The sequence below is a fragment of the Propithecus coquereli genome, unplaced genomic scaffold, assembly GCF_000956105.1.
Source record: "Propithecus coquereli isolate 6110/MARCELLA unplaced genomic scaffold, Pcoq_1.0 Scaffold138, whole genome shotgun sequence".
NCBI lineage: Eukaryota > Metazoa > Chordata > Mammalia > Primates > Indriidae > Propithecus > Propithecus coquereli.
Window position 1 is genome coordinate 3881262 of NW_012138080.1, and position 12248 is coordinate 3893509.

At 36.6% G+C, this 12248-nt stretch overlaps 1 protein-coding gene across 1 annotated transcript in view; it reads right to left on the bottom strand.

The window, feature by feature from the left end:
- Positions 1-12248, bottom strand: part of USP34 (ubiquitin specific peptidase 34) — a 245992-nt gene that overhangs the window by 213709 nt on the left and 20035 nt on the right. The window contains exon 2 of the mRNA XM_012639191.1: positions 1976-2063. Coding sequence (XP_012494645.1) covers positions 1976-2063 — 88 coding nt within the window. The remainder of the gene's footprint in view (positions 1-1975; positions 2064-12248) is intronic.

The window sequence follows — 12248 nt, forward strand, 5'->3', positions numbered from 1 at the left end:
ATTAAAGTAAGTGTTTACTAAGTACTTTTACCAAATATTGTGCTAAGTACTTAGTTTCCTCACAATCTCACAAAGATATTAGCAGCTTTATTATTCTATTTTCACAAACGAGGAAGTGAGAGCTTATAGAAGTTAACATCCAGTTCACAGGAGATAAAGCAGGACTGGAATCCATGTCTATTTGGCTCCAAGGCCCTACTCTTAATCACCATACTCTTGAACAGCATGAGGTAAAGCAGAGGCTCTCAACAGTTTCATATTCTGATGAAACCAATGAATAACTGCCTAAAACTGTACATATCAAAATTTCCTTTATAATTTCATTCTCATTCACTGACTCCAGTTTAAAACTTTTTTTTTTTTTTTTTTTGAGACAGAGTCTCACTCTGTTGCCTGGGCTAGAGTGCGGTGGCTTCAGCCCAGCTCACAGCAACCTCAAACTCCTGGGCTCAAGCAATCCTCCTGCCTCAGCCTCCTGAGCAGCTGGGACTACAGGCATGCGCCACAATGCCTGGCTAATTTTTTTTTTCTATATATTTTTAGTTGTCCAGCCAATTTCTTTCTATTTTTTTTAGTAGAGATGGGGTCTCGCTCTTGCTCAGGCTGGTCTCAGACTCCTGAGCTCAAAGGATCCTCCAGCCTCGGCCTCCCAGAATGCTAAGATTACAGGCAAGAGCCACCACACCTGGCCAAAACTTCTTAATATAAGGGATTAAGAATAAGCATCTAGAATAAAAATGGACTAGGAATGGGAAAATATAACTCCTACCCCAACTCTACCAATAACTAGTGGTGAGACTTTAGGAAAATGATTTTATTTCTCTGGATTTCATTATATTCAGTGTCACACCCACAGATCCTGAAATTAGAACTGTGTCTTTTTTCCTAGTATAACATGTTGCCACCTAGCTGTAGTTATAATAAATTCAATTTTATGACTCAGATGCAACGTTTCTCAACAAATCACTTTAGACTATATTAATTTTAAATCATAAACATATTAGTATTATATTCATTCTTCTATTCCACGCATAATGAAAGAAATAACCACCAATGCTAAGCTTAATAAAAAAAAAATTCAGCTGGTTGAAACTCAGAAAAGAAATGCCAATAATGATGGTACACAAGTTTTCAACAAAAACCTACCAATTCTTTTGGAACAAAAGAATCTACCAATTTTATTGAAAGAGAGAAGGAAAAAATAAAAGAAAAGGGGATACTATTTGAAATTAAACTATTCTGCTAAACTCCTATGATCAGCTAGACTGTGTACCTCAGAACATTCATTTACATAATGCTGCACTTAACATGTTCATTAATCACTGCACACAATGTTTCAAACATTCTCATCCATAAAAATTTTAGAAAGACTAAGAAGTTTAAATTGGATAGGTACACAAATTTAAAAAAATTATTATTTTCATTGGTTTATTCGAGGGGGAAAAAGGATTAGCCATGACCAGTTAAAATCACATTGAGGAATAGCAATTTGCAAATCCTTGTTATACACTTTGATTATATTAACAATGGTGTCCCCTAGAGTTTTATTCTCTATATTCTCAATATATGTATTATTTAGAAATCAGTCTAATAAACATAATTATAGAAAAGTAACAAACAGCAAGTGGCCTCAAAGAGTCCCCTAGCACAATACTCATTTTTTTTCAATGATTAAGTTTGTCAAGTCTCCAGCTATGCCATAAAAATTCTTTAATCTCTCAAAACGATTTTTTCAGAATTTCAGACATTCCCATAATGAAGGAGAAGGTGAAAGGAAGGAATCGATTTTTATTCTGTTTTAACGACAGATTCATAATCGACTTCATGGGTAAGAAGATTTAATGAATATTGACAAACTGTCACTTAATGACTAAAGGTATCCAATCCAACATCCTAAAAGGAAAATTTCATGACAAAGAATGGCAATTTAAAATACAACTCACAAAATTAGTCTTCAAAATACCTAGATACATACCTCTGTGTCCAGGAATTGATATAAGCAAATATTTTGAGCGTATGTTCCTTTCTGAGCTGCAGTCCATCACCACCTTCTACATCTGATACTGAAATAAAGTAGAAAAAAGAATTTTTGAAATTATGACTAATGCTAAACTAATATTAGAGCCAATACCTCAAAATAAAGCCTAGACTGATAAATGAAAACATTTCAGATAATTATTCTTTTGCTTTCACCAAAGAAAATAAGTCTTAGTTTATTTAACTAATGACTAATTTGAGTTTAAGAATAGATTTTTGACAGATGTAACTGGGAAGGGGGCACTTTGCCAGTCATTCTGGTATTACCCCTCAACTCCAAATCTGCCCTTCTGTTCTATGTTTTGATGTGGGGCTGGGACCCTGCAAGCTACATTTTTCATTTCCAGCTGGCTTCCTGTTAAGATCATCTTCCTTCAGTTCCTATAGGGCACTAGAAGAGGACTGGAAGGCAGGAGGAGAGACCAAGGCCTTGTCAGCTTGCTATATCTGAAAGCATCACCCAGAAGCAGCAATGATTCCAGCCTTCAGTCTAACATTCTAAGAACTAGTCTCATGGTACTTCTCTCAGATACCGGCAGTAGTAGCCAGGCAGTGTATCTTCCTTGAAGTCACAGCTTCCTTTGTAGTAGTGCCTTCCTTCAAGTTACTAGATTCTGACAACCCTCTTTCCCTGTTTTCCCAGCCTTAGGGAAGACTGGCTGCTTTCTGCAGTTATCATCATCTCTGGGTTTCCTCCAGGTTCCCTCTTCAAACACTCAAGATCTGTGCAATTATTTCCCTTGATTAAATTTTCTGTCAATTTTCTGAACCCTGACTGATACATTGACATTTTATACACAATATGTACCAGTATGTAAGGAATCTAAAGTTAAACTGAGAAGAGGAACTATATAAAGAAATACACAGTTTGGCTAAGTTTTCTAATATAAAATGTTTGATTATACAAGATTGGAAGTCAGCTCAGCAAATTTTTCTGTAAAGAAAAGTAAATATTTTAGGTTTTGAAGGCCATATATGTTCTCTGCCACAACTATGCAATTCTGCTCTTATACCATGAAAGCAGTCATAGATAATATGTAAACAAATGAACATGATCAAGTTAAAAAACAAGAAGCTGGTCTAATTTGGCCCATGAGCCACAGTTTGCCAACTCCATGCTAGACAAATAAAGGCCAATAAGACAAATACTGCATGGCATTTAACTTCAGTAATTCTAGAAGTCATCATTTATGTATTTATTTATATTTGTTGAACATTTTACGTGTTAGGTACTAGATATTTAGTGGTGAATGAAATAACAACAGTCCCCACATCATGGAACTTAGTCTAGTGACAAAGAGCAAGGACAAAAAGAGATAAATGGGTAGATAAAAATATACATATTGTGGTAAGTGCCAAGAAGAAACCAAATAGGGTGTCATACAGCAAATAACACAGGATAACTCACCTTAGAATGGTGAGTCAGGAAGACTCTCTGAGGGGGTAAATTTTTTGTTTTTAAGATACGGGGTTTCACTATGTTGCCAGGGCTGGAGCATAATGGTAATTCACAATAAAACCATGGCACACTATAGCCTCAAACTCCTGAGCTCAAGTGTTCCTCCTGTGTTAGCCTCCCAAATAGCTGGGACTACTGGTGTGCACCACCACACTAGGCCAGGCAGAGAGGGGGAGATTTTTAAGCAAAAACTGGAATGTTAAGAAACTATGCATTAAAAAAGAGAAAAAGAGATTAAAGCATTCCAGGTAAAGAAGTCCATGTTTAAAGAAAAACCCCAGGATGATGTAAAGAGAAATCCTTGGATGATTACTATGTATAGACCCTAAGAACACTAGTTCAGATAGGAGCAAGAGAATAAAGAGCTCTAAGTAAGACAGTTCCAAGGTGGGGGGATTGAACATGTAGTTTACATTTGATTTAAATGAAAAGAGTTTTTACTCTTTTACAGTAAAGAATTTTAAATACCTCAAGCCTGTAGAAGAATTAGATGCAGATGGAAAATAAACATACACACACATAACCATGGCAACTACTAATCATAGGAATGAAAAAAACTGTCCAAGTTAGGGAATGTGTAATTACAGTACACTACCTGGCTTAGGAGTGAACAATGTTTACATTGTCCTAACATATACACAATATTGATTCAAAAAAACAAAATCAGAAGGGTGCAGCAAAGCTAAAAGAGCTAATCCTCTTTCACACAAGGAATTCAAGAGACCAAAAGACCTTTCCTAGCAGTTGACAATTGAAAACGTATATCAAGGCCGGGCACGGTGGCTCACGCCTGTAATCCTAGCTCTCTGGGAGGCCGAGGCAGGCGGATTGTTTGAGCTCAGGAGTTCGAAACCAGCCTGAGCAAGAGCGAGATCCCATCTCTACTAAAATTAGAAAGAAATTAATTGGACAACTAAAAATATACACAAAAAAAAATTAGCCGGGCATGGTGGCGCATGCCTGTAGTCCCAGCTACTCGGGAGGCTGAGGCAGGAGGATTGCTTGAGCCCAGGAGTTTGAGGTTGCTGTGAGCTAGGCTGACGCCACAGCACTCTAGCCCGGGCAACACAGTGAGACTCTGTCTCAAAAAAAAAAAAAAAAACCGTATATCAAGAAATAATACTATAATCTTATTATTTAGATACAGTCAGGTGAAAAGCTGAGGGGAAAATCAGATAAAATAGAAAGTGATTACCTCTAAGAGAGAAAGGTTGGGTAACAGCAAAAGACTGCTGTTTTTTGTTAGAAGCCTTGTAAAACCATTTGACTTTTTAAATACACATTATTTAATAAAAACTAAAACAAAACACAAAAGGAATAGAGCATATTATCCTAAAGTTATTTTTTTAGGGACAAAATTTGTACTATACCTACTTGGGGTCTGATATTAAAAGTTTAAGGCTGAGCACCGTGGCTCACCCTTGTAATCCCAGCAACCCGGGAGGATGAGGAAGGAGGATCACTTGAGGCCAGGAGTTCAAGAACACCCTGGACAACATACTGAAACTCTCTCTCTAAAAAAGGTAAAGAAAAATAGCTGGGCGTGGTGGTGTACACCTGTAGTCCCAGCTACTTCAGCGGCTGAGGTGGGAGGATTGCTTGAGCCCAGGAGTTCAAATACTGCAGTGAGTTATGATTGCACTATGGCACTCCAGCCTGGGAAACAGAGTGAGACCCTGTATCAAAAAAAGGAAAGAATGAGAAAAATAAAGAAAAAGGAAGGAAGGAAGAAAGGAAGGGAGGGAGGGGAGAAGAGAAGGAGGGAGGGAAAAAGGGAGAAAGAAAAAGAAAGGGAAAGAAAAAGAGAAAGAAAGAAAAGATTAAAATAACAAACCATTTGTATCCCTTATTCCTGGGTAGTTTGTAAGAATATAACGTAAATCAAAAATTTAACTGGAGGGGCCAGGCATGGTGGCTCACGCCTGTAATCCTAGCACTCTGGGAGGCCGAGGCGGGCGGATTCTTTGAGCTCAGGAGTTCGAGACCAGCCTGAGCAAGAGCAAGATCCCGTCTCTACTAAAAATAGAAAGAAATTAATCGGACAACTAAAATATATAGAAAAAAAAAATTAGCCAGGCACGGTGAAAAATTAGCTGGGCATGGTGGTGTGCACCTGTCGACTCAGCTACTCAGGAGGCTGAGGCAGGAGGATTCCTCAGGAGTTTGAGGTTGCAGTGAGGTATAGCACACGGCACTCACTCTAGCCAGGGCAACAGAGTGAGACTCTGTCTCAAAAAAAAAAAAAAAAAAATTTAACTGGAGGAAGAGGACATATTTTCTAAAAAATAAGAAAAGACTACCTCTAGTAGAGTGATAAAGAACCCAAACTGAGATGAGTGGACTGAAAAATACTGTCCATTAGAAGATAAATGGATAATTAAGTTAATAAACTGAATCTCTATGTAGCAAAATATCTAATGCATAAATTCAAAATGAATAAAAATGGCAAGTTGCCAAAGGATAGAAAGTATGAGATCCTTTAACTTTTTACACATACACACCCATCCCCGCCATGTGTTTGCTGTGTACTCACATACAATTATAGTACAAATACACTGTGATGATACAAACCAACATCAAAAGAATGGTTACATCTGGAGTAAAGGATGAAGACAACAGAGGATGTGCTTTTAGCTACATCAGCCAATTATTATTTCTTTTTTTAAAAAGTCAAAATAAAATGTTATTCTATTAAATCTGGTAGATACATGGGTATCTTGGGGTTTTTTTATAGGTCTGACCTATTTTATAACTAAATTTTTCCAGTTAAATATACCAAAAATCAACATACCCTTTTGCCTCCACTCTCTTCCAAAACCTCACTAAAATGACAGGAGAAAATAAAACATAAATCCGTAAGGGCAAAAACAAGTAAATTTTGGGAGAAAATTACATCAGACTTAGTAAAGTAAATCAAGCTGAAACAACAGGCTGATAGTAGGGAAGAGAAGCAGGCTAATTTTTTCCCATGAAACCTCAGAAAAGCTCAGGAATTGGAAAGCACTGAGTACAGAAATACAGGTGCAGCTAAAAAAGATTAAAGCTTATTAAGAAGCAGTTAGACTCTCCCTTCCATTTCCCCTCTTCCCTCTCCCCTACACACAGGCACGCACGCACGCACGCAGGCACGCGCACTTCCCAAAAGACTATGTTTTCTCTTTGGAAATGCTGAGCCCCAAATACCTGGTCTTCAGAAAACCATGCAGGTGAAAGCAGGAGTATCATATTGAAAATATGTAAATGTCTATTTAATTGGCATTTCCTACTATGTCACATAAGCATTCTTGAGAAGGCTGTTATGCAAAATTTTACACTAATGAACGATGAGGTAATGGTAAAACAAGGTTAGAAGCCGACTACTCAAAACCTATGAAACTTTACACCCAGGGCACTGATAAAATTAATAACTAATCTGATTTAAAATAAACAAATGCTAGCACAGTTTAATCTCTATTGGCACTTGTACCTAACCAGTGTCAATCAAACCTCTGCAGCTCTAGACCATGAGGTCCATGCTTCCTTTTTTGATATAATGCTTGAGAACATTCAGTTCTAATTAAAAGACTGCTTCCCAAAGAATTAAAAATTGAAAATAACCATTTTCATGAATCCATCATTTTAATGCCTTTCACCTTCTTCAGCTTCTTCACGTACCTTTACAAGGGAGAAAACATTAAAGGTCCTTGTAGCCATCAAACCAATCATAAATGTACAAGAAGGCATTTCTGAGGACTGTCAGCTTTTTTACTGTTTTTTATAGCAATCTAGGGTCTTCTCTTTAATCCCAAGAAAGCTTGTCAGGAACATTAATGCAAGTGGGGAAATCCCATAAGAACCAATAAGATGTTCCATTATACCAAAATCTTTCCTCTATTTACCAGCTGTATATGAAGTTAATTTATGTTTTATTTTTTTTATTTTCAGGTGCTGATACTATTACTGCTGTATTAATTTATGTTTTAAAAAAACATGCCTTGTACTTGATCAAACTATATACTCAATATTGAGACTTATGGCACTCTTCCTCTACTCTCAGCTCCAGAAATGCTGGTAGTCTAACTAGGAGGTTGGAAGATTCCTCTCTGATCGTAAAGACTAGCCCAGGAGGAGTGAAAAAAAAATTCTCTTGGCCAGGGAAAGGAGAAAGCACAGGGCAAAAGCATATGACAAACAAACAGTTATTAGCACCTATTCTGAAGACCAAGCTTTTGGGACCTAGATCACACCTGAGGGTCTGAATGCAAAGACACTACCAACCATCAGGTAGAAGACCCTGACAACAAAATCTAGCAACTTGGACAGAATAAGATATAGTGGGGAGATAAGATGAGGTGACCACTAAAACTAAGCTCTTGGATTGTATGATTTCAGCAAGGAGAAGGGACCACAGTATACAACAAGCTACAACCATCATATCCCTCTCTAACACAAAACACAAAGGGCACACATTCAGAAAAAAGCATATGTGTAGTAGACATTCATCTTCACCAGAGGTCCAGGGCAGCTTAATTCCGAACCAACACAAACTTTCCAAATCATTCCATTATATCCACCCCAGAACCAGAAAGTTAAGGGAAGAACATCTTATCAGAGCCAGATGCACAGCTAACATCATAGTCAATAGTGAAAGACTACAAGAAAGCTTTTCCTCTAAGATCAGGAACAAGACAAAATGGTCACTTTGACAACTTCTATTAACATAGCACTTGAAATTCTAGTCACAGCAATTAGGCAAGAAAAAGAAACTGGAAAGAAAAGAAGAAAAATTACCTCTCTTCACAGATCATATGAACCCACAGGAAAACCTAACGATTCCACAAAAAGAACTGTTAGAATAAATGATTTCAACGAAGCTGTAGGATACAAATCAAAACACAAAAATCAGATGCATTTCTATACCCTAGCAATGAACAATCAGAAAAGGAAAATCCCATGTTCATGGATTGGAAGACTTAATATTGTTAAGTATCAACACTACCCAAAGTGATCTACACAGTGAAAACAATCCCTATCAAAATCCCAACAACTTGTTTGCAGAAATAGAAAAATCTAACCTAAAATTCATACAGAATCTCAAGTGACTCTGAAGAATCAAAACAATCTTTGGAAAAGACAAATCAGGCCTCACACTTCCTGATTTCAAAACTTATTATACAAATCAAAACTAAGGCAGGTGCGGTGGCACATGCCTGTAGACTGAGCTACTCAGGAAGCTGAGGCAGGTGGATCACTTGAGCCCAGGAGTTGGAGACCAACCTGGGCAATATAGCAATGCCCCATCTCTAAAAAAAATAAAATAAAATAAAATTTAAATTTAAAAAATAGTTAAAAAAGAGAAATTACTCTTAATTTTTCACTTGTGATAATTATACTGTGATTCTGTATTTAAAAGTATGTGTCTTTTAAAGAACTATATTGATGCCTGTAATCCCAGCACTTTGAGAGGCCAAGGCAGAAGGACTGCTTGAGGCCAGCAGTTCAAGACCAGCCTGGACAACATAGCAAGACCACGTCTCTACTAAAAAAAATTTAAATTTTAGCCTGGCAATGGTGGCACACACCTGCAGTCCTAGCTACTCAGGAGGCTGAGATGGGAGGATCACTTGAGCCTTCAGTTCAAGGCTATAGTGAGCTGTGCTGACACCACTGAACATACAGCCTGGACAACAGAGCGAGACCCTGTCTCTAAAAACTAAAAAAACAAGAAAACTATTGAAATATCTACAGATAACATATAATACCTGGATTGGCTTCAGAATAATCCAATGAGTGAGAGAGAGGGAATGGGTAGGGTACAGATGAAACAAAATTGCCCATTTGTTGGTAAATGTTGAGTGCGTGATGGATACATAAGTGTTCACTGCCCACAAACCTTCCCACTTCTACACATGACTCTTTAAGTTTAAATTTTTCTGTAATAAAGTTTTAAAATGACCAGGCATACCAAAAAACAAGACCACATACCATATAGCCAAAAACACAGAGGGTGAAAACAAGAAGACAATAAAACAGAAGACTGCATATTAGTTATCAGACCTAACTGTATAGATTAGTTATCAGACATTCAAGATATAGATAAGGTGGAGAATTTCAGCAAAGTTCTGAAGACTATTAAAAAAAGAATCAAAAGCTTAAGAATTAAAAGATACAATATCTGAAACTGAAATCAATAAATGGGTTTAATATCAGATTACACACAGCTTAAGAGAGGATTAGAAAAAGAAAAATGGGTCAAAGAAAACATCCAGACTCAAGCATGGAGACACAAAAGACTAAAGGATGGAAAATATAGAAGAAAGCAAAAGAAACAAGGAAGATGATAAAAAAGCATAAGTGAGGAAAGAAAGAATGGGGCAGGAACTACACATGTAGAAATAATGGCTAAGTACTTCCAAAACAAACTTTAAAAAACTAAAATCACACATTCATGAAGCACTATGAATCCCAAGAAAAATACAAAAACAGATGTAGACACATCATAGTAAAACTGCTGAAGACCAAAAACAAAGGGAAAATCTTAAAACTAAGCAGATGAGAAAACAAGTTATCTTCAAAGAAGCAATAGTAAAACTGATGGCAGACTTCTCAGTACAAACAACAGGAGCCACGGACAATGGAATGACTTGCTGGAAGAAGCATTAGTAACAGGCAAACTGTAAGTCAACATCCCATTTCATTGTTTGCTTGTCTGAACATATGCTTTATCTCCATTTTAGAAAACAAGCAAACACTGGAAAAAACTGTCAACAGCAGAACCACACTAAGGAAATGCTAAAAGAAAAATGATCCCAGATTAAAGGCCGGAGAAGCAAAAAAGAAGGAAGAGCAACAGAGTAAATGGGAGTAAATCTAAATTAACTATATAAAACAACATCTTATATAATCTTACAAATAAAAAGAATTCAAATACGCTACAACAAAAACACGGAACAGAGTAAATCAAATTAAAGTAGTCTAAGGCCTTGCTACTCAAAGTGTGTTCCAAGGACCAACAGTATCAGCACCACCTGGAAGCTTGTTAGAATAAAGACTCTCAGGCAAAACCTCAGACTAAGAATCTTCATGTTTTCTAAGATCCCAGGTGATTCATCTACACATTAAAATCCCAGAGGCATTACTCAAAGGTCTGGAAAGGAGTGAAGTACTAAAATACTAGATTCGAGTGTGAGAAATTCACATAAGCAAGATTCAGGGTAAAGAAGCAAGAAAGAGAATAAACATGAGAACAATATAAAGGATTTGATTTCCCTTTTGTTGAATTTGATGACAAAGCAGAATACTTACATCGAAATGTCTAGCACTAACAAGGATATGGGACTGAAGCTTGGAAAACTGGTCCGGGCTAGAAATATACTCTGAAAGTTGTATGAAAAGTGAAGTCATGAGAGTAGATTGAATCCTTACTTCCATTTCTTCATAAAATACAGACCAAAGGACTAAACCTTGGGTAATTTCCACACTTAAAGGACTGAAGTAAGGAACCCTGAGTAAGGAAGGAGAAAATTTTAAGATTATGCAGCCTGGCAGTTGTCAAACTTTTTGTTTTCCAGACTCCGTATTACACGCTTAAATATTTAAGACTTAAAAGAGCTTATGTGCAGGTGGTTTATATCTACCAACATTTACTGTATTATGAACTAACACTTAGAAATATTTATATATTAGCTTATAAATAAATTCATTAGATAAATATTTTTCACTAAAAAAAAAAATCAGTGAGACAAGCAAAATAGTTAATATAGTTTTGAAAATCTAGGTCTGGCTTAATAGACAGTTCTGCTTCTGGATTCTTTCTGTGTTCGTATATGGTTTTGGTTGAGTATATGAAGAAAACCCATCCTCAAAAGATCTGAAGTTGGAAGTAGAAATATTTTAATAACCTTGTCAAGTAATGTTGGATATTTTCTTCTCTGATATTACACCAAAAGCCAATGAATGGTAATTTCTTAAAATCAGTTTCAATTTGAAAACTGATATCATATCAGTATTCTGTTACAATAAAAGCCATGATCTACCTTAGCCTATGAATAGATCTTTTGCCCACCCATAATTTTGTAACATCATGCATTGGGGATTTGGAAATTACTGGTTCACTAAGTTATGCAGATCTTTCAAATGTTAGCACATTTTATTACACAGCATCAAAAAATTACATCATCAATAGTCCCATAAATCTCACCAGAAAAATCTAACTATTGGGCAGCTGTCAAGCTCACAGTGCCAGGTACAAGTTTTCCAAAAATCTAATTTTTGGTTGAAAGCTCAAAATTTATCATTGGCAACTAACATTATCAGTCTTCCTTGAAGTAACATGCTTGGTTTATTTAATAAAATGCCTGTCAGAGATCAAAAATCTGAATAACCTTGTGAGTCAGTCATTCCTTCAAACAGAAATGGTGTTTCATAAAAAAACCAGCTACCTCACAACTCAATCACATGTCCATTTCTCCAAGGCAACCATCTTACTGCAATATGCACCAGAAATGCTTTGTATGAACTTTTCACTTCATAGCACAGAATATTAAAAAGACATGTACACGAAGTCTGAAATTTAATAAAATTAATAATTTTCACTGCATTATCAAGGACATGGTGTGTGTGTGTGTGTGTATATATATATATATATATTTTTTTTTTTTTTTTTTGAGACAGAGTCTCACTCTGTTGCCCGGGCTAGAGTGCCGTGGCATCAGCCTAGCTCACGGCAACCTCAAACTCCTGGGCTCAAGCGATCCTCCTGCCTCAGCCTCCC